Consider the following 21365-nt stretch of genomic DNA (forward strand, 5'->3'; position numbering starts at 1 on the left):
GGGGTGAAGGGAGCCTTAGAGTCTGGGTGGGGCATCGGGACAGGGAACACCACCCCCCCCCCCCCCCGCCCCCGGCTCCAGACGCAGTGCTCCTTGCCCCCACAGCTTTTCCTGTGCTGCCTCCTGAACCTGCAAGAGTCGGGACTGCTGTGTGAGGTGCCGCGCGGGGGGCCGGGGTGGGGGCGGTCTCAGGAAGTAACGGGGAGTGCGGAGGGGCTAAAGCCAGGGAGGGGCGGGACAGGGGCGGGGCTGACTTGTGGAGTGGGTGAGGGGTGGGGCTGACTGGTGGAGTGGGTGAGGGACAGGGCCTGGCACCTGATTGTGGACTTGGGATGATGCTGAAGAAAGCTCCAGGCAGGGCTAACGGGTAGAGTGAGAAGCGGGGAAGAGGATGGGCAGGGGCGGGGCCCGGCCCTTAGCGGTGGACATGGGATGGTGCTGAAGAAGGCTGGGGTCGCGGCTGACAGTGAGGGCAGGAGAGGGATGGGTAGGGGCGGGGTCTGGAATAGGGGCGGGGCCGAGCGCACCTCCACCACCAACCCCGCCCCCCAGGTGGAGGCGGACCGCCTGTTCAGCAACATCCCGGAGATCGCGCGGCTGCACCGCGGGCTGTGGGGCAGCGTGATGGCGCCGGTGCTGGAGAAGGCGCGGCGCACGCGAGCGCTGCTGCAGCCCGGGGATTTCCTCAAAGGCTTTAAGATGGTACGGGTCAGGTCGGACACATGCAGGGACACACAGGCAGGGCTGGGGCGCCAATCCCGTCTGCCCAACACCCCAGCACCCTCCCAACCGGTGGACCAAATGACCCCTGGTGGTCAAGAGGCGTAGAATTCAGAGTCGGTCGCCGTGGTGTGAAACTCCACCTGACCGTGTGCCCTTGCTACCACCTGGCCAAGGTCGATCGCTTTCGCTGAGGCTCCGTTTCCTCGTGTGGAAAACGGGGATAATAAGTTTGCCCCCTGGTGGTCGGGGAGAGGCAATAAGTGAGGAGCGAGCGCGGGGGGCCCCCTCCCACGGTGGGGGCGCGCGGTAACCGGTTCTGTGCCTGTTCCGCCCCGCGCCAGTTCGGCTCCCTCTTCAAGCCCTACATCCGATACTGCATGGAGGAGGAGGGCTGCATGGAGTACATGCGCGGCCTGCTGCGCGACAATGACCTCTTCCGAGCGTACATCACGGTGAGGGCGGGTAGGGCTCGCCGGGGGGCCAGGGCACTGTGCAATCAGCTTCCCTGGGCGGCAGGTGCCTGAGGGCCTGGCGGTAGGCGCAGCCTGGGGGCCCGGGGCGGGGCTTGCCCTGAGTCCCGCTCCGCCTCCCCGCCACAGTGGGCCGAGAAGCACCAGCAGTGCCAGCGGCTGAAGCTGAGCGACATGCTGGCCAAGCCCCATCAGCGACTCACCAAGTACCCTCTGCTGCTCAAGTCGGTGCTAAGAAAGACCGACGAACCGTGCGCCAAGGAGGCCGTTGTCACTATGGTAACTGGGTCGCGGGCAGGGTCCCTCCCTCTGGCTGGCGGCACCTCCTGACCCGGTCCTTGAACTGCCCTGGCCCGCCCTCCCTAGATTGGCTCGGTGGAGCGCTTCATCCATCACGTGAACGCGTGCATGCGGCAGCGCCAGGAGCGGCAGCGGCTGGCGGCCGTGGTGAGTCGCATCGACGCCTACGAGGTCGTGGAGGGCAGCAACGACGAGGTGGACAAGGTAGGTGCCTCCGTCTGTGTGGGGGTCCTTGGCCCTGCCGGGAGCGGGGAAGGGCCACACTGGCAGATGGGGCTATACTGGGAAACTCATCTGAGGTCTCCCAGCTGAGATGAGGGGTCAGACCTTGACCTCTCTTGGCCCCGCCCCCAACCCCATCCCCCAGCTCCTGAAGGAATTTCTGCATCTGGACCTGACAGCTCCCATCCCTGGTGCCTCCCCTGAGGAGACACGTCAGCTGCTGCTGGAAGGGAGCCTGAGGATGAAAGAGGGGAAGGACAGCAAGGTGACTCCAGGAACCTCTCCACTCTCCGGGCCCTTGCCTCCCCCTTACCCTGTGGGGTTTGAACCACCCCTTCCTTGGGACCTCCCGGGCCCTAGTCAGTGATTCTTAGCTGCCCCGTCCCTTGGGTGGCAATTTAAGAACTAGTGCCTTTATGTGAGGAATGACTGTTTTTTCTTCTTGTTTTAAAATTGTTTGTAATTGAAGGATAATCGCTTTACAATATTGTGTTGAGGGATGACTTTCTGCCTGCAGTTTACTTTTTACAAATGCAGCAGCCGGATCCTGGCCATCAGGTGCCATTCTAGCCCACCTGTTGGTGCCACAGTGTGTTCCTATTGGGAGGGAGGGGCCCATTCTGTGAGCAGGCTGGGAATAGCCTAGAGTCTTGCTACGAAGCTATGAATTTTTCAAGCATTGTGTAACCCAGAGTCTGCAAATCATGATTTTTTTTTGTAATTTATTTATACTTGGCTGTGCTGGGTCTGCGTTGCTGCATGAGAGCTTCCTCTAGTTGCAGGACTCCTCTCTAGTTTTGGTGCATGGGCTTCTCTTAGCTGCAGAGCACAAGCCCTAGTTGAACAAGCTTAGTTGCTCTGTGGCATATGGGATCTTCCCCAACCAGGGATTGTACCAGTGTCCTCTGCAGTGTAAGGTGGATTCTTAATCAGGGAAGTCCTGCCAATCATGATTTTAAAACCACCTTCCTTTCCCTCTTTAACGTAAACTTTTAACTGGCATAAGTTACAAGTAAGTAGCTGGATGAGAGAAAGTCATCTTGTTCTTCGTTTGAATGTTACTCTCAGTTCAGTGGGGGTGGAAGGAGACAGGTACTTGACACCAGTGCTCCCAAGGGAGGGTGTTGAAGCAAACAGGGGGAGGGTGCCTGCCTTGGCCCTGACCTCTGGCCTCCTGCTCTTCCTGCATTACCCCCCACCCCCTGCCATCGCCAGATGGACGTGTACTGCTTTCTCTTCACTGACCTGCTCTTGGTGACCAAGCCAGTGAAGAAGGCCGAGAGGACCAAGGTCATCAGGCCACCGCTGGTGGTGGACAAGATTGTGTGCCGGGAGCTTCGGGACCCAGGTGAGTTGGCCGGCTCCCAGCTCCTGGGTGGGACCTATGATGGGGGTGGGGGGGCGCTGTGATGGGCGGGACCTACAGTGGGCTGGGGTCTTGGTCCTAGCTAGCACTGATGCGAGCCCTTCCTAACCAGGCTCCTTCCTCCTCATCTACCTGAACGAGTTCCACAGTGCTGTGGGGGCCTACACGTTCCAGGCCAGTGGCCAGGCTTTGTGCCGTGGCTGGGTGGATGCCATCTACAATGCTCAGGTGAGAGCAGAGTGGTGGGCAGCCTGGCAGGGCAGCCTGGTGGGGGCTGCTGCTCACCAGCTGTGGGGCCCCTGTGCACCCCCATCTCCAGAACCAGCTGCAGCAGCTGCGTGTGCAGGAGCACCCAGGCAACCAGCAGCACCTGCAGAGCCTGGAAGAGGAGGAGGATGAGCAGGAGGAGGAGGAGGAGGAGGAGGAAGGTGGGGAGAGTAGCACTTCGGCTGCCAGCTCCCCTACCATTCTGCGCAAAAGCAGCCACAGCCTTGACTCCCAGCACTGGTATGTTTGCCCAGGAGCGCCCAGCAAGCTGGAGCAGAGCAGGTGCTCTGCCCCAGGATTCCTGACCCCAAGGCGACTGACACAGCGGGACCCCTTTCCCTGTGCATGGCTTTATGATATGAACCCAGTGGGCATGGGGAGGGGGGCTCTGCCTCCCACCAGCGGGGATGGCAAATGGATTTCAACTTGAGTCCCCTCTGATCTATTAATGGTAGCTGCCCAGAGCTGAGCTGAAGATTCTTAGACTATATCTGATAGCAGATACCGTGGTCATGACAGACACCATTCCTGATACCTGTGTTTCGGGCTCACGTGCTGCCTGCTTGTAGTCTGAGCCTCAGACTCAGGAGGGCAGAGGCTCTCAACTTCTGTGTCCAGCCATCTAGGCTTCCTTTAGCTGGACTGACTCCCCTCTTGGCCCCCACAGTGCCTCGGACGGCTCTACGGAAACCCTGGCCATGGTGGTGGTAGAGCCTGGGGAGTTGCTGTCCTCTCCTGAATTCAGGGGCGACCCCTTCAGCTCCCAGTCAGATGAGACCTCTCTCAGTACCACCACCTCATCTGTCACTCCTACCAGCGAGCTACTGCCCCTGGGCCCTGTGGATGGCCGCTCCTGCTCCATGGACTCCGCCTACGGCACCCTTTCCCCCACATCCCTGCAAGACTTTATGGCCCCAGCTCCCACGGTGGAGTCAGCACCCCGGCCCCCAGAGTTACCACCAGCCCCGTCACCCCCACCCTCGCCCCGCCTCCGCCGCCGCACTCCTGTCCAGCTGCTGCCCTGCCTGCCCCACCTGCTCAAGTCCAAATCGGAGGCCAGCCTCCTCCAGCTGCTGTCAGGGGCCACCACCCGCAGAGCGCCCCCAGCCCCGAGCCGCAGCCTGTCAGAAGTCTGCTTGGCTGCTACCGTCCCTGGCACGAGGACTCAGGGCTCCTGTCAGGAAGCTGGGCCCAGCTGGTATTGCCAGGGGGCACCTGGCCCTGGCCCCCAGCTGGCAGAGCTAGAGGGTAGAGCCCACTGCCCAAGTGGGGAGCCCGAAGGACCCACCAGGAGGAGCAGAGAGCTGTCCTCGGGGGCCTCGACCAGGGTCCAGTCTGAGCCTCCCCCGGGGATCTCGGCCCAGCACAGGAAGCTGACGCTGGCCCAGCTCTACCGAATCAGGACTACCCTGCTGCTTAACTCCACCCTCACTGCCTCGTGAGTGGCCTGGCCTGGGGTGGAGGACAGGTGGCCCAGTGTGCTGGGGGCACTGTCATGGCTGGGAATAGATGGCACTTGGGCACAGGGATGGGAGAGGGAGCCTGGGACCTGCCCCAGCATCTGGCGAGGACGTGCACGGTGGGCAGCGGTGAAGAAGCCTGAGAGGGTGGCCAGAGCCCTTCCGAATACCGTCAGCCAAGGAAGAACTGTCTCTTCCCTCCTCTCCACTGCAGGGAGGTCTGAGCAGAGGGAGGCCCCCAAGGGTGCCACTGACCAAGGGACAGCAGACAGCATGCCTCCTGGGGTGTGCCGGGCCCTGCTCCAGCTGCTGCCTTAATGTGCACATGGGCCAGAGTGCCCAGCCGGACACCGCCGCCATCCCCGGGGGCCCGATTTGCACTTTGCCAGACCAGATGGAAGTGGAGGAGGGCTCAGCAGAAGCCCAGGCCCAGGACCCCCTGACAGTCACCACTGTCACTAACCTGCCTGTTTCCCTATCCCCCAACCCCCAGCCTAGGCAGAGTCCTTTACCCAGTGCTCTCTGAATTCAGGACCTCCAGTCCTCTGGGCTGGACTCCAGGGCTGGGGTCCCAGGCAGCCCTTCCCTCCTCCACCATCTGGCGCCAAATGGGACAACAGTTCCCCTGCCTTTAGCCCCCTCCCCCACTTCCCAGTCCTTGGGATGGGCTCTGTGTAAAGTTGCATATTTATTGAGCTTTTGATTCTTTTATAAAGACTTGTATATACTTCACTGGAAAGAGTCCTTTGCTTTTGGAATGCCCCCTTTCTGGACTCAGGCACACTCAGTGCTCCCCTGGGCTCCTGTCCCCTCCATCTGTGGTGGGCCACCCCTGGGCGAGACTGGGAGCACAAGGGACTTCTTGGGGCAGAAATCGCCTGACCAGTACTCCCAAGGTCAGCCCTGTCCCCTGCCACAGCCATGAAGTCTACCACTAGAGCCCCCCACTAGGTGCCCTCCCCACATGGGGCCCTGGAGGGCCCTACCCCAAGCCACCCCTCTGAGCTGGTGCCAGGGTGGGCCATGGGCTCAGGCTACTGAGAGGGGCCCCTTGGACTGCCTTCCAGGGCAGGGTCATGCCCTGTGTGGGGAGGGTGGGCCTCCCACCTTGGTTCTTCTGGCCCAAGCCCTCATGGCTGAGGGTGCCTCTGAGACCCGGAGAGGAGAGATTGCCTCTCTAGGAAGAGGTAGTCTCTAGGTTGAGATAGAACCCAGGCATGGGACCTGGATGCGGCCCCTCGTTATGTGCACCTTGCCCACCAGCTGCCTCAGGTGAGCTCAGGTGAGGGCTGGGGGCTCCCTTCCCAGCAGCCCCGCCCTGGCCCCCACCCCCGAGGCGGGCTCTCAGGCGGGGCGGGCCTGAGGGCGCCGGGCTGGGCCCCACCCGCGGCGGGCGGAGCGGGGGAAGCCCGGTCAGGTCGAGGGCCCAGCGTGGCGCCCAGGGCCATGGAGCCGCGGCCGCGGCCCGGGACCTGTGCGGCGGCGGCGGCGGTGAGTAGGGTCGCAGGGGCATGACCTCGAGCCTTGAGCCTTGCCGGGGCCTGCCTGGGTCCCTGCGCCGGAGGAAGGGGACGCGGGGGGAGGGGAGAGCGGGGCGGCAGAGGAAGGGAACAGTGGATGGGAGGGTAGGGGAATGCGTGTCTTCGATCGGGCTTCCCTGGGGACTGGGTCCCTCTTCCCACCGAGTTAGAGGTTCAGCGGGGGCGGGGCCCTTCCCCTGAGAGGAAGCACCATGTCAGGGGCCAGAGGGGTCTGGGGACACCGGCAGAGAAAAATCAGGGTCCCCCACCTTACCGCAAGCACGGGTTGGGGTGGGGCTGCCTGGTTCCTGCCCGGTGGAGGGCAACATGCGGGGCTGGCAGGAAGCCTGTAATCAGCTCCTCCCAAGCCCCATCTGTACCCAGGGGAAGGAAGTCAGTCTCACTCCCCACCTATGGGCACCTCCTCTACTCAAGAACCTGAGAAATGGGCTGCTCTGAGGGCAAGCGCTGGGGTGGGAGAGACTGGGCAGAGAGAGGCCCCCGCCTGGGCAGCCAGGCCGGGAGCCAGCAGCCCCTGTTCCCAGGCTCTCCTCTTCCTGCTGCTGCTGGGTGCCCGGGCCAGCACCCCCAGCCCTCGGTGTGACTGCGGCCACAGCTTCCCAAATCGGAGTCGTCTGGGCTGCTGCAAGGGCTGTCCAGCAGGTGAGGGGCTGAAGGGGTGGGAGGGACATGGGAGGAAGTGAGGGCTGACCGCAGACAGGTGAGGGTTAGGTGGGGCTAGGGAGTGGAGGTAGGCAGGCTAGGGATGAGGGGAGGGGAGGCTGAAAGTGGAGCCAGAGATGGGGGGAGGGGAAGGTGGAAGCCCCCTTGACTGACCCCACACTGGGTTCCACAGGGCACTACCTGAAGGCCCCCTGCACAAAGCCTTGTGGCGCGGCCACCTGCCTCCCCTGTCCACAGGGCACCTTTCTGGCCCGGGAAAACCACTACGAGACCCGCTGTGCCCGCTGCCAGGCCTGCGATGAGCTGGGTGAGGGGCTGCCTAGTGCTGGGGGTGGGGGGGGTGCTTGAGGACACATCTGGCCAGGGTCTTTCTGAAGGAAGCGGTTGGCTCAAGCCCAGCCTTTGGGTAGGAGGCCCCTGTGCCCACCCCATGTCACCCCACCGCACCCCACCCCACCCCATGCCACCGCATGCAATGCCATGCTGGTGCCTCCACCCTGGTCCTGCCTCAGGATGTCTTTGTGCCCTCCCATCCTGTGACCTTCCTGTCCCTGTGCCCCAGCCTCTGGTTTGTGATGATCCCCACACTTCTCTCACTTTGGGAGCAGTCCTGTCTCTGGTCTCTGCATCTCCATTCTCCAGGGGACCTGTCCCACTTCTCTGTGGGGGTCTCTGGTTCTGACAGCCTCTGCTCTCCCTGGTCTCCCCAACCCTCCGTTCCCACCAGCCCCCCAGATGGCCCTGAGGAACTGCTCAGCAGTGGCAGACACCCACTGTGGCTGCAGGCCAGGCTGGTTCAGGGACTGCATGGTCAGCCAGTGCCGGCATGGTTCCCCCTTTCGCTGCCGCCCATGCACAGACTGCGGGGCCCTGCACCGGCACACACAGACACCTTGTGAGTACCCTCATTCTGGGCTCCCACACCCTACCCCATCCCCGCCTCCTCCTCTCCCATCCTGACCCACAGCATCTCCTGGACCATAGGTTCTAGCAGAGACACCCACTGTGGGACCTGCCTGCCTGGCTTCTATGAATATGGCAAGAGCTGCGTGTCCTGTCCCACGTAACTTCCTGGCTGCCCGGGGCTGGGGGAAGGGAGGCTGGGAACAGAGTGGGGGTCAAGGGGCAGGGAAGAGGGAACTCAGTTCTATGGTAGATGGGCCCCCCTTCAGACAAACTTTGAATGGTAAAGAGAAATCTGAATTCACCTTACGTCAGATAAGTAAGGGGGCATGTCTCTATTTTATGTCATACTTTCCTCTAGTAATCCTTCCCGCCCTATGTTAAGGATAGGATGTGTCACTTAGAGAGTCACATTAATGTAGTTTCAAAACTTGGGCTGAGGGTCAAGATCTCCCCCTGGTTCCTTGAGGCATCTTGAGCAAGTTACTTCACCTCTTCAATCTGTCGGCTCCCCATCTGAATGGGGGGGTGTTTGTAGGCTCCCCCAGGGCTATGGTTAAGGGGTGATTAGTCACTCATTTGCTCAGCAAGTTTCTTGAGTATCTACTATTTCCAGACACTGTTCCAGGTACTAGGGAAACAACAGGGAACAAAACAGGCAAATCCCAGAGTTGACATTTTAGTGCCCCTCTGTCTAGTCTGGAAGATGCTCAGTAAGCGGTGTTTGTTGCTATTGTATGAACACTGGTGACATTTCAGCAGTACTTTGGGAACATTCTTGGGTAGAGTGAGACTCTCAGAAGGCCTCCAGGGTGGAGAAGATGTTGGGTGGTCCTGAGCAGTCCTTCCTGGTGTGTACCTCACCCTCCATGCATTTCCCCCTCCCCTTGCAGGAGCACCCTTGGGAGCTGTCCTGAGCCCTGCGTGGCTGTCTGCGGCTGGAGGCAGAGTATGTGGTGAACTGGAAATGCCAGTGGGACAGCTGGGATGGGCCACGGGGAGGTCGGGGGATAGCTACCACCCGCCACCCACCAGCTGCTCTTTCAGTGTTCTGGGTGCAGATTCTCGTGGCAGGCCTGGTGGTCCCACTCCTGCTTGGTGCCACCCTGACCTACACATACCGCCGCTGCCATCCTTGCAAGGCCATAGGTCCCCGTAAGTGCATGTATGAACACACACACATTCTGAGAGGCCTGGGGTCAGGATGGGTAGCCCACAGCCCATTGGGCCTGGCTATGGTAGGTAAACTGAGGCAGACAGTGATGGGAGTGGGGTACAGAGGAACCCAAGAAGGAGCTGGGCTAACACCCAGGTTCAAGTGCCTTGCCTGATTGCTCATTAGACTCTCTGTGTCTTTCAGCAGATGACACTGCTGTGGAGGTCCTGACCCCCCTACAGGTGAGATTCTCAGTAGCTAGTTAGTGTTCTGGGAGGAGCGTGAGCAAGTCTCCTGGAGCTGAGAGGTTAGGCCTTATTATAACTCGGATCCCAGGCACTGAAGAGACCTAACAAACACATATGCCAAGTTATCAGTGAATGAGAGCATCTCTGAGTAGCTTTGAGCCTACAGGGTCCAGACAGGTAAACAGTAGTGCTCAGTTCAGTAGGATGAACAGGAGGCTTCTGCCAGGGTTGGGGGAATAAGGAGAGAGCAGCAGGGGCAGGGCATTCCAGGCAGAGGACAGGGCTCCTCTCCTGGGTCACAGTGAGAGGGTACAGCTGCCCAGAAGTGGTGGAATGCGAGATTGTCTACTGACTGAGTCAGGGGTGCTCACTCCTGCTCAGAGACCCTGACACGGGCAAGAGCCTTGCTAAGCAAGCAAGGCTGAGCTGGGGGTGGTCTCTCTTGGCTTCCAGACTACCCATCTCTCACCCCTGGACAGCGGCCCTGCCCTTCTGGTGCCACCCAGCAGCAGTGAGAAGGTGTGCCCTGTCCAGTTGGTAGGCCACAGCTGGACCTCTGGCTCTCCCCAGACCCAGGAGGCACCCTGCCTGGAGGCCACATGGTCCTGGGACCAGCTGCCCAGCAGAGCTCCTGGTAAGGGATTTCAGTGGCCTGAGAGATTGGCCCCTTCTCCTGAATCTGAGGTGATAAGCTGTGGTTTCCTGTAGACACTTGCCCATATCCCCTAATAGGACCTTCCTGCCCTATTTGGCCCCTGTCCCTTGCCTCTACCAGCACCCTCCATTGACTTTCTCTGGCCTGCTCGCAGGCCCGCCGCCCCCGCCGTCGCCAGCGCCCCCTTCAGGCTCGGCGGCCGCCACGCTCCAGCCTGGTCCGCAGCTCTACGACGTGATGGACGCCGTGCCCGCGCGGCGTTGGAAGGAGTTCGTGCGCACACTCGGGCTGCGCGAGGCGGAGATCGAGGCGGTGGAGGTGGAGGTCGGCCGCTTCCGCGACCAGCAGTACGAGATGCTCAAGCGCTGGCGCCAGCAGCAGCACGCGGGCTTGGGCGCCGTCTACGCTGCCCTGGAGCGCATGGGGCTGGACGGCTGCGCAGAGGACCTGCGGAGCCGCCTACAGCGCGGCCCGTGACGCCAGGGTCCACCCGCCACTTCGGGGCTCTTGGTGGCCCTTGCAGAAGCCCTAAGTACGGTTACTTAAGCGTGTAGACATTTAATGTCACTTATTAAGCCCCTGGCACGGCTCTGCGTAGCAGCGCCAGCCAGCCTCACCCTTGAGCGCCCCCAGGGGTCCAGTTAAGGCGAGGCAGCGCCAACGAGGATCAGGCGGGCGTCGAGGCTGCTCAGCTGTTTCTCGGCTTGTATTTGGTTGAGGCCTCAGTATTAAATCTATGAAGAAAAGCTACAGCTTGGTGTTTCCGCGCGGCTGGGGGTGTTAAGTGGCCCAGACTTGGTTTCCGAAGGGCCAGAAGTCTTGCCACTCATGGCGAAGGCCAGTGTAACCCTCATCTCAAGCCTGCCCCTCCCGCTCAGCCGTGGCCCAGTTACCCCGAGGAGAGGAAGTCGCGGTGTCGGCGAGTAAGAGTGAGCATGGGCCCCGGGCGGCTGAGAGAGCTTTAATGGTGCGAGATGGCGGGGATCGGGGAGGCAGTAGTTGGGAGACACAGCTTTAGGGTCCCTCGTCCTCCGCTCACTCCACCAGGGCAGTGAAAGGGTCCGGGGAGGTACGGGGCCTGGCTGGGGACGGCGCGCAGGCTTGAGGGTGGTGGGGCGCCCGGAGCGGCAACTCCGTTCCTGTTCCTACGACGGGCAGTTTGCAGTTTTCACCGTTTCTGGTAAACATGACTGAGAGGAAACCCTCGGCGGGGATGGGAAATGCGGCCGGGGCTGGGCCGGGCGCCGATCTGGGTCAGGAAGGGAGGAAAACCCCTTCCCCGAGCTCGGGGCCTGCCTCCGCCCAGGATGCGCCAGCGACGTGGGTTCCGGGGTGCGGGGGAGGGGGCGGCAGCCGGACGCGCGCCCCGCAGGAAAACAAAGTCATCACCCACGGAGCTTGGGAAGAGCTCTGCACACTTTGACATTCAACGAACATGCAAATATATGTAAGTAGGCATGCAAATAAGCAGCATCATTTTTGCGTCAACAGCTTGGGCACTTTTTCTGGGCGGCGCCGGCCGCGCTCCAGCGTCGCCCAGGACTGGGGATGCGGAGGCGGGGTCGGGGTCAAGGAAGGGTTTCAGCGCGGGAAGGGAGGGTGGCGCGGCTCCCAGCCTTTCCGCCCCGGGCCCGGCAGGCCGGGGCGGGTTTGGGGGCACCCCCGAGCTCGAGAGGCTGCGTCTAGTACTTAGCGATGTCCCCCTTCTTCAAAATGATCTGTCGCTGCCAGGGCGCCAGCTTGCTCTCGTCGTAGCCCAGCGTCCGCAGCTTCTCCGACTGCTCTTTCTCCCGCTGCATCTCCTCTTGCTTCTGTCTCTCCTCCTCTTTCCTAGGCATGGGGTGGGGGCAGAACCCCGGGCAAGGGTGAGAGGGTGGGCCAGGCCCCACGCGGGGTCAGCGGTGGCAAGGAGTGGGTTACTAAGGGCAGGAGTTGCTGAGGACAGAGGCACTCGTTTCATAGGTTGTAGGGGCAGAAGGGGATTGGGGACAGGGATTTGGTTAGGAGGCATGTGGGTGGGATTGCTGGGGACAGAGGGGCTTGACTAGGGGCAGACTGGGGTCACTGGGGGTGGGGGTTGAACACATAGGAGTTGGGTGAGTGAGACAGTGGCTGGGTTATTGCTGACCGGGTGTTACTGGAAACAAGCGCTGAGACACAGTGCAGCAGAGGATGAGGAGGGGTGGTTCGGGGGAAGGCATGAAATTACTGGGGCTAGGACCTGAGTTCCTGGGACTGGGGTAGGGCTGCTGGGCAGCAGAAGGACCACATTTTGGGGAGATAGGTGCTGCGTAACTGGGAAGAGGTTATTAGAACATGGCTAGACCTGCGCTGGTGATGAGGCTAAGCTTCATCTGCATCTTTGTTCCTGTTAAGAGTAAGTATGTGTGGCTGTTGAGCATTTGAAATGTTGGGACTGAGATGCACTGTAGCTCAAAATGTTCATTGCATCTTGCAGACTTAGTTTTAAAAAAGAGTGTAAGACATCTCAATTTTTATCATTACTATCACTGGGTTATATAAAATATACTATTAAGTTCACTCATATCTTTATTTTTTTCACTGTGGCTGCTAGAAAATTTGTGGCTCAAATGATACCTCTATCAGACAGCACTTGGCTAGATGACTAGGGGTAGAAACTAAAGAATTGAGGGGCATACATTTTGTTAAAAAATTGAGGGACAGATGCTCTAGGTTATTGATACCGAGGCTGGGTTAACTGCAGGGCAGAGAGGCTAGGTTAATGGGAGAGGGCTGGGTAATTGGGGGTACAGATTATTACAGCATAAGAGCTAGACTTTGGGGGGCAGTGGATAAGTTACTAATGTCTGGTGGCATTATTGGGAGCAAAGATGCTGTGCAAACAGGGCTGAGTGACAAGGGGAAATGCTCACGATAGGCCTAGATGAAGAGGCCAAAGGACTGGGACTGGCTAGGGGGAAGGGACACAGGTTGGGCCCAGCCCCACACTCACCGCTTCTGCTCCCTGGAAGAAAAAAGAGATAGCGTTGGTTGGTACCACCACCTCAGGGACACAATCAAGACACCTTGCTGAGCCCCACGTCTTTCCAAGCTCACCTCTCATCTTCTAGCTTCTTCCGCAGGATGTCCCGCCTCCAGGCAGGCATGCTGGCCAACCAGGCCTCCTCCTGCTCCTCCTGCAACACAGCACAGCATGGGCTGGGAGATGGGGGCCAGTACCCCTACCCAGGGGACCTCTTTGAGTCAGGGACAAGTTGTAGGAAGAGACCCTTCTGTAGGGCAAATGGATGAAGACTCAGGCCCCTCTGTCCTAGAGGGGGCGCCAGAGAGTCAAGAGCTGAGTGCATAAGTAGAAGAGCCTCACAGGAGATTCCCCACAGGGTTGGGTGGATAGATGGCTCTAGGCCCATGACCCAGAATCTCTGGGAAGACTTATACTTGGGCCCCCATAGTTCCTGCCAGCTCAGAGAGGCTCACACTGGTTCCTGGTGCCACTGAGAAGGAACTTCTGGGCCATGCCTATCCTATTCTGAAAGAGGGGGCGACACCAGCTCAATTGTGTGGCTGCAATGACACCGTGTGGGAAGGATCCAACACAGACAGCTTACAGCAAAGAGTTTTATTACTTGCATGTTACAGAGGAGAAAGAGTCTGGACACGTCAAATAAACACTGCACATGTGGCTCCCCTGACCTCAGCCAAAGAGGTCGCTCTGAACTCCAGTGAAAAATGAGAGCCACAGGGCCCCAAGGGGGACCCACAGTTCCCCACTCACAGGGGCTGCTGTTTCCACCTGGCTCCACATGGAGCCAGGCATTGCTGCAGAGCAAGAGGGGGACACCTGGTTGACCCTGTGCTCTGCCCTGCCGATTCCTACCAACACCCCACAATCGGCCACTAAAGGCTGAAACAGCCTGGTCCTGGACACTCTGGCTTTTCCAAGGCCATTCGTCCTGTCCTGGTTTCTTCCTGCCGCTTCTGGAGGGGATCAGACAGGCATCCACGCCCAGGTAAAGACACTTGAGGGTTAATTCCGGATCCTCTGGCTCAGATATCAAAGAGCTCTGCCTCCTTCTCCTTCCAGAAGGAGAAGCTCCGGTCGATGTACCGGCAGATGTCCTCATTGCTGAACTCGCCCATCTCAGACACCAGCTCCAGGGGGTCTTCGTAACTAGGAGGGACTGACGTTGGGGGAGGCGCGGGCGGGGGTGAAGGCGGGGGCAGCCGCGCAGGGGCCGGCGCCTTGGGCTGCCTCTCTGGCCAGTTCCCTGCCTGAGCTGTACTGGCCTCTTCCATCGGTTCCCTCTCATCCTTATCTGTCCCTTCCTTTTGCTCCTTCTCCGCCTCTTCTCCCCTGGCCGGTTCAGCCTCCAGGCTGTCTTCGAAGAACTGTCGTCTGAGGTCCTCGAATCCGTCGCTCCAGCTGCGCCGGCCGGCCTCCACTTCCTCGATCACCACGCGGTGGAAGAGACGGATGAGCTCCCACGGGTGGCTGCCCAGCCGATCGAACATCTCGTAGCACAGCAGGTGGCGGAACTTGCGCTCCTCGCGGCTCAGGCCCATTTCGAGCAGCTGGAAGTAGCCGAGCATGAAGAGGTCCAACGTGAGGCTGTCGTAGCGCCGGGGCGCGCCGCTGTCGAGGGGCGGCAGGAAGTGCTCGGGCCAGTACAAGCCGTGCGCCAGGGCCCGGCCACGGGGCTGCCGCGCCGGCACTTGCCGTAGCAGGCTCCGCCAGTGGCCCAGCAGCTTGCCCACCACCTGCCGCTGCTTCAGCAGGCGCAGCAGCCGCTCGTCCGGGCCATCGCCCGCCGGCGGCCGGGAGACAGCAGTGGCCTCGGGGCTGGGGTCGGCGGCTGCGCCCGCAGCCACCACGCAGGGCAAGAGTCTGCGCAGGCGCATCTGGGCGTGGTGCCCGGGGCCGCGGAAGGTCCACTTGCGCCAGTGCTCCAGGAAGAGGTAGACGATGCGCTCCTTGCGCATGTCAATGTAGTCCTGGACGCCGCGCAGCTCGGTGGAGGACGTCGGCCCGCGCGCCAGCTGCTCTGGCCCTGGCAGCGCCGCCTGGCGGCCCGGCGCCTCGGGCGCATCCAGGACGCCCACGGACTCGCCCGCGGCCGGCAGGCCGTTGGTGGTGGCGGCGACGGCGGCGCTCGGCTCGCTGGAGCTGGCCGCCGCGTAGTCCTCCTCGAGGATGGGCTCACGGTCCGGCGCGCTGGCAGGCAGCGACAGCTTCTGGCGCGGGCCGCGCGGGGGCTCCGAGCCCTGGGCGCGTCGCTCATACGTGGCGCGGAGGTGCCGCACTGAGACACCGCACTCGAGGATCTCGCGCGCCACGGCCTCGCGGCACCAGCTGAGCGAATGCGAGCGGCCCAGGCAGAGCGGGCCTGGCCGCCAGGGGGCGTCAGTCAGCGGCGGCAGCGGCTGGCCCGTGTTGGCAGCCAGGAGCTCAGCCGGGTGTGCTGGCCGTCCGCCCAGCGCGGCCAGGAGCGAGGCCATGCTCTTGAGCAGCACGGAGATCTTGCTGCACCAGGCGGGCAGGCTGGCGGCGCGGCCGTGCATGCGGCGCGGGTCGACGGTGAAGCGCGGTGCCGACAGGGCGGCCGAGATGGGCAGCAGCTGCTCCAGCTCCAGCTCCAGCTGCTCCAGGCGCGCCTCCAGCTTCTGCGCCTTGTGCAGCACTTGCAGGTTCTCAATTTGCTGCTCGATGCGAAGGATGTCGGCCTCGGTCATGAGTTCCCCGAAGGGCCCGAGGATGGCGTTGTGCTCTCGGGAGTACCTCCAGCCCTCGCGGGGGTAGCAGCACGAGCTGGCGGCCATCAGCTAAGGCGGGGAAGACAAGAGAGGGGAGGGGGGCGCGTCTCCCTCTGGCCGGGCTCCCGCGACGGTCGCCGGGGGGCGCTATTTGCATGTCCTGGGTGGTGTAATGGCTTCGCGGCGCTGCGTTTGCAGGGGCGGGCCGCGCCTGGCCGGCGGGCGATTACGCTGGGACGAAGCTTCGGCCCAGGCTGCCGCTCCAGGCGCTGGGCAGTGTCCGCTTTGGTCGCTGGCAGAGACACACAGCCGGGCGTTGGGCGCTGTTGCAGAGGCAGGGCCGGCGGATGGGGTCTCCACACCTGGTTTGGTCGCTCATTACACCACCGAAGGAACATGCAAAAGGCGTTGTAGCTGCGACAGACGGCAGTCCTCTCCCTCCCCATCCAAGGTCTGCGACTTGAGGCCAGATCCCAGCGAGGCCACTCCTCACTCCAGACAGATGACCCCCCCCCCAATCAAAGTCCCCTGCAGCCAAGCCCTCCCTGTCTATGCCATCGGTTTTACTACTGAATGAGAGGCTGCTAAAGAACCTGTGGCTTCCACTCTATTCCCACCCACTCTGACTCCTAGAATAACACAATTGATAGAGCTAGGCTCGCTAGGCACTTTCTTAGAGTCTCATCTGTTCCTCATTCTACACTTTTCCAGCGGGGTGGGGGGAAGGGCTGCCATCACTTCACAGGCGTCCCAATCCATCCTGGCCAGTACAGTCCCACTTAGGAACATGTTTCCCACATACAAATATGACTATGCCGCAACTTTGAAAGAAGCATCTATACATAAATCTGTGTTTTGGCTAGTTTCTATTATTAAGTTTATTTCCCTGAATTCTATATACCTGCTTCCCTAGCCAGAAGGTGAGTGCTTTAAAGGTAGATACTGTGACATGTACATGTGTGCTCCACTACTTGGCTTTTGCTTGGCACTCAATAGATACTTATTGAATAGAAGTTAAAAAAAAAAATGATGATGCCACTTGACCACTCAATCCCCCTCCCAGGCCCCCTACTGCTCTAGGAGAAAGTCCATTTTCTTCAAAGGCAGGCCTTGGTGACCTGACCAGGACTGACATCTCCAGCTCCACCCCTCGGAGCCACCACACCCGCTCTGATTCCGAGACCTCCCTTGTCCTTCCTGCTTGCTCTTTGCTCCACTCTTTTCTCTGTCCCCTTCTTCCTAATCTTCCACGTCTACCTTAGACATCACTTTCTCCTAAGCCCACCCCAAACCCAAATATTAATAGGATGGTGGGTCTCAGGCTGCCCCAGTCCTCTGCCCTCCCCATCAGAGCACCTCCTCATTTGACCTGTTTTGTCTCCCTGGGGGCATTTATCACGCTACTAAGGTGCTCTGTTTGGTTACTGGTTGACACCCCACCCCCACCCCCACCTTGAGAGCAGGCCCTGACATATTCACGGTGAATCCCCAGTGGATACAACAGTGTGCGATAAACAAGACGGCGCCCAGGGGATGTTTGTTCAGCAGATGAAGGGCAAACTATCCTGCCAGCCAGTGATGGTGACAGATGAGAAGCCTGAGGCTGGATGAGGCAGTTCAGGAAAGGAGCCCAGGGCAATCTGACTAAGACCAAAAGTCTCTTGGCTGTTCCTGCCATCCCTAGGATGAGTCAGCCTCACCTGAGTGCTTGTCAGAAGTGAAGAAGCCCAGCCCCACCCAGAGCACCTGAACCACAATAGTCATGTTAACAAGATCACAAGCGATTTGAGGGCACTTTAGAGCTCGATAAACATTGCCTTTTCGTCAAGGGACAGGCAGTTGGGAGCTGGTGGGGGTAGTGCTGGCGGTGGAGACTGGGAACACTCCCAGGAGAGGGGTGGGTGGTGGTCCAACCTTGCTTTTCCCCAAAGGTCGTGGGAGCCGTCTGAGGCTGAAAGGGCTCCAGCATGTTGGGGGATGGTGTGGGGGAGGGGAGACGGCCCCAGGTGCAGACCCCAGGGCCCTCTGGGAAGCCCTTCCCCACCCACCTTCCGCCTCTGCTCCTCCTCCTCCTGCATCTTCAGCTGCAGCTTGCGCACCATCACCTGGCGCTTCCACTCGGGGATGGGCCGGCCCTGCTCGTCGTACGTGGGGATGAGCGCCTCCACGTCCAGCTGCACGCCCGGCGCTGGGGTGGCGGGCGGCGCCGGCGCCACGCTGCCATTGAGCAATGGCTGGGACCCCACGGCCGGCGGGGTAGGGCTCCGGGCCCGTGACGGTGCCGGCGACGCCGGCGGCAGCGGCGATTCCGGCTGCGGGGAGAAGCGGCGGTGCTGAGTGCTGGGCAAACAGGAGCGAGGGGAACCGGGGCGGGGCCGCCTGTCGCGTTTCCTACCTGGGAGGCCGGCTGCCCACTGCCAGAGAACACCGTGGTGAGCCCCTTACTCTGCGGCGTGGGCTTCAGACTCTTGCCCGCCTTGATCTCAGCCAGCAGCTCCGAATTGTCGCCCGTCGGGGACATCATGTTGAAAGACTTGGTGCCTGCGCGGAGGCAGGAGAGGAGACGCTGGCCCGGTGTGGGGCCTGCACCCCCACCGCCCCCCACCTGTCCTCTGCTGCCACCTCCCCAAGTCAGGGCGGGCCCTGGCCTTCCCCTGGGCTCAGAGGGCAGCTCTCCAGGTCCTACCCCTCCACCCCGGCGGCTCTGGGGGACCCCAGAGGCGGGTCCTCCTCAGCTGGCAGCCTGTGCGGCCCCACCATCCTCCCGGCCCTACTCACAGGGTGTGGGGCCCCCACCTGGAGGCCCCTGGGAGTTCATGATGGCTCCTGGGCCGGCCCTGGCAACTCTAGTGAATGTCTCCGCCCAGCGTACTGACTGCCCAGCTCCAAAACACTACCTGGGGCCAGCCACCTGACCTTTGTCCCAGGTTCCCTGGCGCAGCCCTACCAGGGTGGAGTCTCCCATCTGACCCTCTCTGCATCAGCAAAGCCCAGTGACCCTTGGACTGAGTCACCTGGGGCTTCCCTGGCTCTAGACACTGGACCCTGGATCCCACAGCCTGGCCGGTCCCCTCCCACCCTCCCCACACACGCCCACAGACAGACACCCGCGCAGACACACTGGTTGCAAGCCCGGAGCACAGTTATGGCAAAGCGCAGCTCACTTCTGGCGGCCCCAGGAAAGCCGAGCCCTAGCTAAGGATATGGGATTGGGGGCACTTAGGTAGAAGGGCCAAGCGGATGACATGCAAATGCGTGGTGGGGAGTTTGCATTTTCCGACGAGGCTGGCGGTGGCGACCGGGGTTTGAAGAGGGTTGTTTTTCGAGCGGGAGGAGGGGTCAGGACTCGGTGAGGGGGAAAAAAAGGGGACCAACAGCTTCTAGGTCCCAGGGGCTGGGGATCCCCGAGCACAGTAGTGGGAGGGGAAAAAAAGACAAAATTTCTGAGGGGCGCCGGCTGCAGGCTCATTTCTTTAGGCTACACCATCGGCCGGCACGCGCAAGTGGGAGTAGTGGTGGTCCAGCCGGTGGCGTCCGGCACCCCTCACCTGCCAGCCCTTCGTCCTGTCCTTTCCTCGAGCCCCCAGCCCCTCCAGCCTGACTTTTCCTGAGCCTGCCCTGTGCCCCGCCCCCGCGCCTCAGCCAAGAGCCGCGCACGCAGCTACTCACTCTTCCTGTGTCTCAGGACTCTCACTTCTAGGGAAGGAGAGGAGAGAAGCGACAGCGAAGTTAGGGGAGGGAGGGGGCTGGGGTGAGGCCAGGACAGCAGGGAAAGCGGGAGGAGGGGACGGAGGGAGATGCCCAGGGAGGCCGGGGAGAGGAGGAACTTTGCGGTCCATCTGCCCCTGGCTCAGGCTGTGCTGGGGCTCCACAAGGGTGGTCTGCTCAGTTCTCAGCTTTGTTGGTGCCCTGAGAGCTGGGTTGGGCTGCCATGGGCCCTGGCCCCCCTCACCAGGGCCTCAGTCTTGGCATTGGTTGGGATAGGGCACCCAGCCCAGGCTCTGCTGCAAAGGGGTGTCTGGAGAAGCCCAGAGTCCGTTTTTCTTCTCTTCTTAGCTTCAGCCTTGCTCCACATTGCCAAGGGAAGACACTGACCCCAAAGCTGGAGGTGCAACTGATGGTAAACATGCTACCATGGCTCCAGTCTGAAGGGGCTGTGGCTCCATAGGTACCCAAGGTGCCCAGGCTGGCCCTACCTGGAATCCTACTGCAGCCTCATGTCCTAGTCAGGGAGATGAAGCTTTGGATGGTGGTTTTAACCATGATCCTGGCGCTTAGTGGCTGGGTGAGGAAGGCATCTCCGCCACCCACCAAGGCTGGAATGGAAGCATCAGCACCCAGATACCACCTCCTGGGCCTGCTGGGGCCCTGACATGCAGGGGGGCCCACATTTCAGAAAAGAAGCCTGGGAATCCTGGTCATTGGTCTAGCTGTTTAAAAAGTATGATGCTCGGGGGTGTCACCAGGAAGGGGAGGGCAGGGTATGATGGACAGCTGGCCTTGTACCCCATAGTTAGGCCTGGGATGTATAATGGCTAGCTTGGGAGAACAAGAGAAAGTGGCCAAGAGTGGAAGAGACACTCCGCAGAAATATGGGGCAGGAAGAAGTCTGCCCAGCAACCCTGCCTCCTTGAAGCTAATTCTACTTCTCCAAGCTTCCCTCTAGCACCAGCCTGCCACCAGAGCTGGGAGGCCTTCCCTACTGGGCCAGAGGCAGCAGACAGGACCAAAGAGGGCAGGGGACTTGACCCAGATCACACAGCACAGTCCTGCTCTGACAAGACCTAAAGCAACTCCGAGCCTTCCCTTAGGGTCAAGTCCTCATTGGGTAGGGGCTGCAGAAAGATCAAGTAGGTAAAGAGGAAGCACCGGGACAGTGGCAGCTGGGGGAGGGGGTGGTCTAGGTTTCCCTCCCCGTTCAGGGCCAGCGCCGCCCTCCACCCCTCAACCTGCCCCTACTCACTGCCAGTGGAGGAAGAGGAGCGACGCTGCCCGCAGCCTGGGCCCGAGCCGTCGACGGGCAGAGGCGGAGCAGGCGGCGGCGAGCTCAAGGCCTCGGGCAGGGGCGGGGGCGGGGGCGGTGGGGGCAGCTCCCTGGACGCTTTGGGGTCCGCGCCACAGCCGTTGTGCACGTGGTTTCCCGGGAGCAGCGCCGCCTGCGGGGGAGCCGAGGGGCCAGCGAGTGAGACGCAGGCTGCCAGGCCGGGTCCCGGGCGGCCGGCGGGCGCGGGCTGGCGGGCACGCACCTCCTCGCTGTGCGCCATGCCCGGGCGTGCGACCAGCGGCTCCCCCGGGTGGCGGCCCAGCTGGCGGTAGTAGTCCCCCGTGCTGGGCTGCTTGCTGAAGGCGCGGGGCTTGCGTCCGGAGTCCTGCCTCCGCAGCCCGTTGCGGCCGTCGCGGGGCTGCGGGAAGACAACGGGCGGAGTGAGCCCTGGGCACTCGTTCCTTACGCCTCCCGGCGCTTCACCTTCCGGGGGCTCACGGTCCCCGACCCTTCTGTTCCCAGAGCGAGGATTGGGGCGAAGGTACCGGGGGCCTCGGTGAAAGGGCAGGCCCGGTTGGCCGGACAGGGAGGGGTTCTGGGCGCGGGCCAAGGGGCGCAGGAGCCCCTACGGAGGCTAGAAGGGGCGGGCCCGGGGGCGGGGTGACCCAGCCCGA

General features: G+C 61.5%; 4 protein-coding genes across 22 annotated transcripts in view; 3 read left to right on the plus strand and 1 right to left on the minus strand.

The window, feature by feature from the left end:
• PLEKHG5 (pleckstrin homology and RhoGEF domain containing G5) overlaps positions 1-5540 on the plus strand; it is a 49622-nt gene extending 44082 nt beyond the window's left edge. For 3 of the 5 annotated variants that reach the window (XM_069544793.1, XM_069544792.1, XM_069544790.1), the window contains 11 exons: positions 106-156; positions 553-702; positions 1065-1175; positions 1323-1472; positions 1560-1697; positions 1861-1980; positions 2931-3063; positions 3194-3309; positions 3401-3588; positions 4016-4786; positions 5023-5540. In XM_069544793.1, the coding sequence (XP_069400894.1) occupies positions 106-156; positions 553-702; positions 1065-1175; positions 1323-1472; positions 1560-1697; positions 1861-1980; positions 2931-3063; positions 3194-3309; positions 3401-3588; positions 4016-4786; positions 5023-5032 (1938 nt within the window). In that variant the 3' untranslated portion in view covers positions 5033-5540. Of the gene's footprint in view, positions 1-105; positions 157-552; positions 703-1064; positions 1176-1322; positions 1473-1559; positions 1698-1860; positions 1981-2930; positions 3064-3193; positions 3310-3400; positions 3589-4015; positions 4881-5022 lie in introns of those variants that run through there. The other 2 variants (XM_069544788.1, XM_069544791.1) reach the window with 1 other exon arrangement.
• Positions 5541-6152: 612 nt separating this feature from the next.
• Positions 6153-10720, plus strand: TNFRSF25 (TNF receptor superfamily member 25). Of its 11 annotated transcripts, none has more exons than XM_069544805.1 (10): positions 6153-6299; positions 6874-6991; positions 7185-7319; positions 7740-7907; positions 7997-8075; positions 8809-8864; positions 8963-9070; positions 9279-9313; positions 9773-9953; positions 10129-10720. In XM_069544805.1, the coding sequence occupies exons 1-10, from the start codon at positions 6255-6257 to the stop codon at positions 10449-10451; spliced, it is 1248 nt and encodes a 415-aa protein (XP_069400906.1). In that variant the 5' UTR covers positions 6153-6254; the 3' UTR covers positions 10452-10720. The 11 variants fall into 11 exon arrangements, with proteins under 11 accessions (XP_069400906.1, XP_069400908.1, XP_069400909.1 ...); XM_069544808.1 differs by having other exon boundaries at positions 6172-6299; positions 7997-8078; positions 8792-8871; positions 8963-9052; positions 9258-9313; XM_069544802.1 differs by having other exon boundaries at positions 6172-6299; positions 8951-9070; positions 9276-9313.
• A 175-nt stretch (positions 10721-10895) lies between these two features.
• On the plus strand, positions 10896-16554 carry LOC138416087 (uncharacterized). 2 transcript variants are annotated; one of them, XM_069544810.1, is made up of 2 exons: positions 10896-11421; positions 14324-16554. In XM_069544810.1, the coding sequence occupies exon 2, from the start codon at positions 15148-15150 to the stop codon at positions 15751-15753; it is 606 nt and encodes a 201-aa protein (XP_069400911.1). In that variant the 5' UTR covers positions 10896-11421; positions 14324-15147; the 3' UTR covers positions 15754-16554. The 2 variants fall into 2 exon arrangements, with proteins under 2 accessions (XP_069400911.1, XP_069400912.1); XM_069544811.1 differs by having other exon boundaries at positions 11092-11421.
• ESPN (espin) overlaps positions 10916-21365 on the minus strand; it is a 33767-nt gene continuing 23317 nt past the window's right edge. Inside the window, exons 8-15 of one of the 4 annotated variants that reach the window (XM_069544794.1) lie at positions 20954-21109; positions 20671-20863; positions 19377-19403; positions 18103-18248; positions 17756-18019; positions 13053-13132; positions 12949-12960; positions 10916-11804 (exon numbers count right to left, since the gene is read on the minus strand). In XM_069544794.1, coding sequence (XP_069400895.1) covers positions 11657-11804; positions 12949-12960; positions 13053-13132; positions 17756-18019; positions 18103-18248; positions 19377-19403; positions 20671-20863; positions 20954-21109 — 1026 coding nt within the window. In that variant the 3' untranslated portion in view covers positions 10916-11656. Of the gene's footprint in view, positions 11805-12948; positions 12961-13036; positions 13133-17755; positions 18020-18102; positions 18249-19376; positions 19404-20670; positions 20864-20953; positions 21110-21365 lie in introns of all 4 variants that reach the window. The other 3 variants (XM_069544795.1, XM_069544796.1, XM_069544797.1) reach the window with 3 other exon arrangements.

This window comes from Ovis canadensis, chromosome 12 (genome assembly GCF_042477335.2).
Source record: "Ovis canadensis isolate MfBH-ARS-UI-01 breed Bighorn chromosome 12, ARS-UI_OviCan_v2, whole genome shotgun sequence".
Classification (NCBI taxonomy): domain Eukaryota; kingdom Metazoa; phylum Chordata; class Mammalia; order Artiodactyla; family Bovidae; genus Ovis; species Ovis canadensis.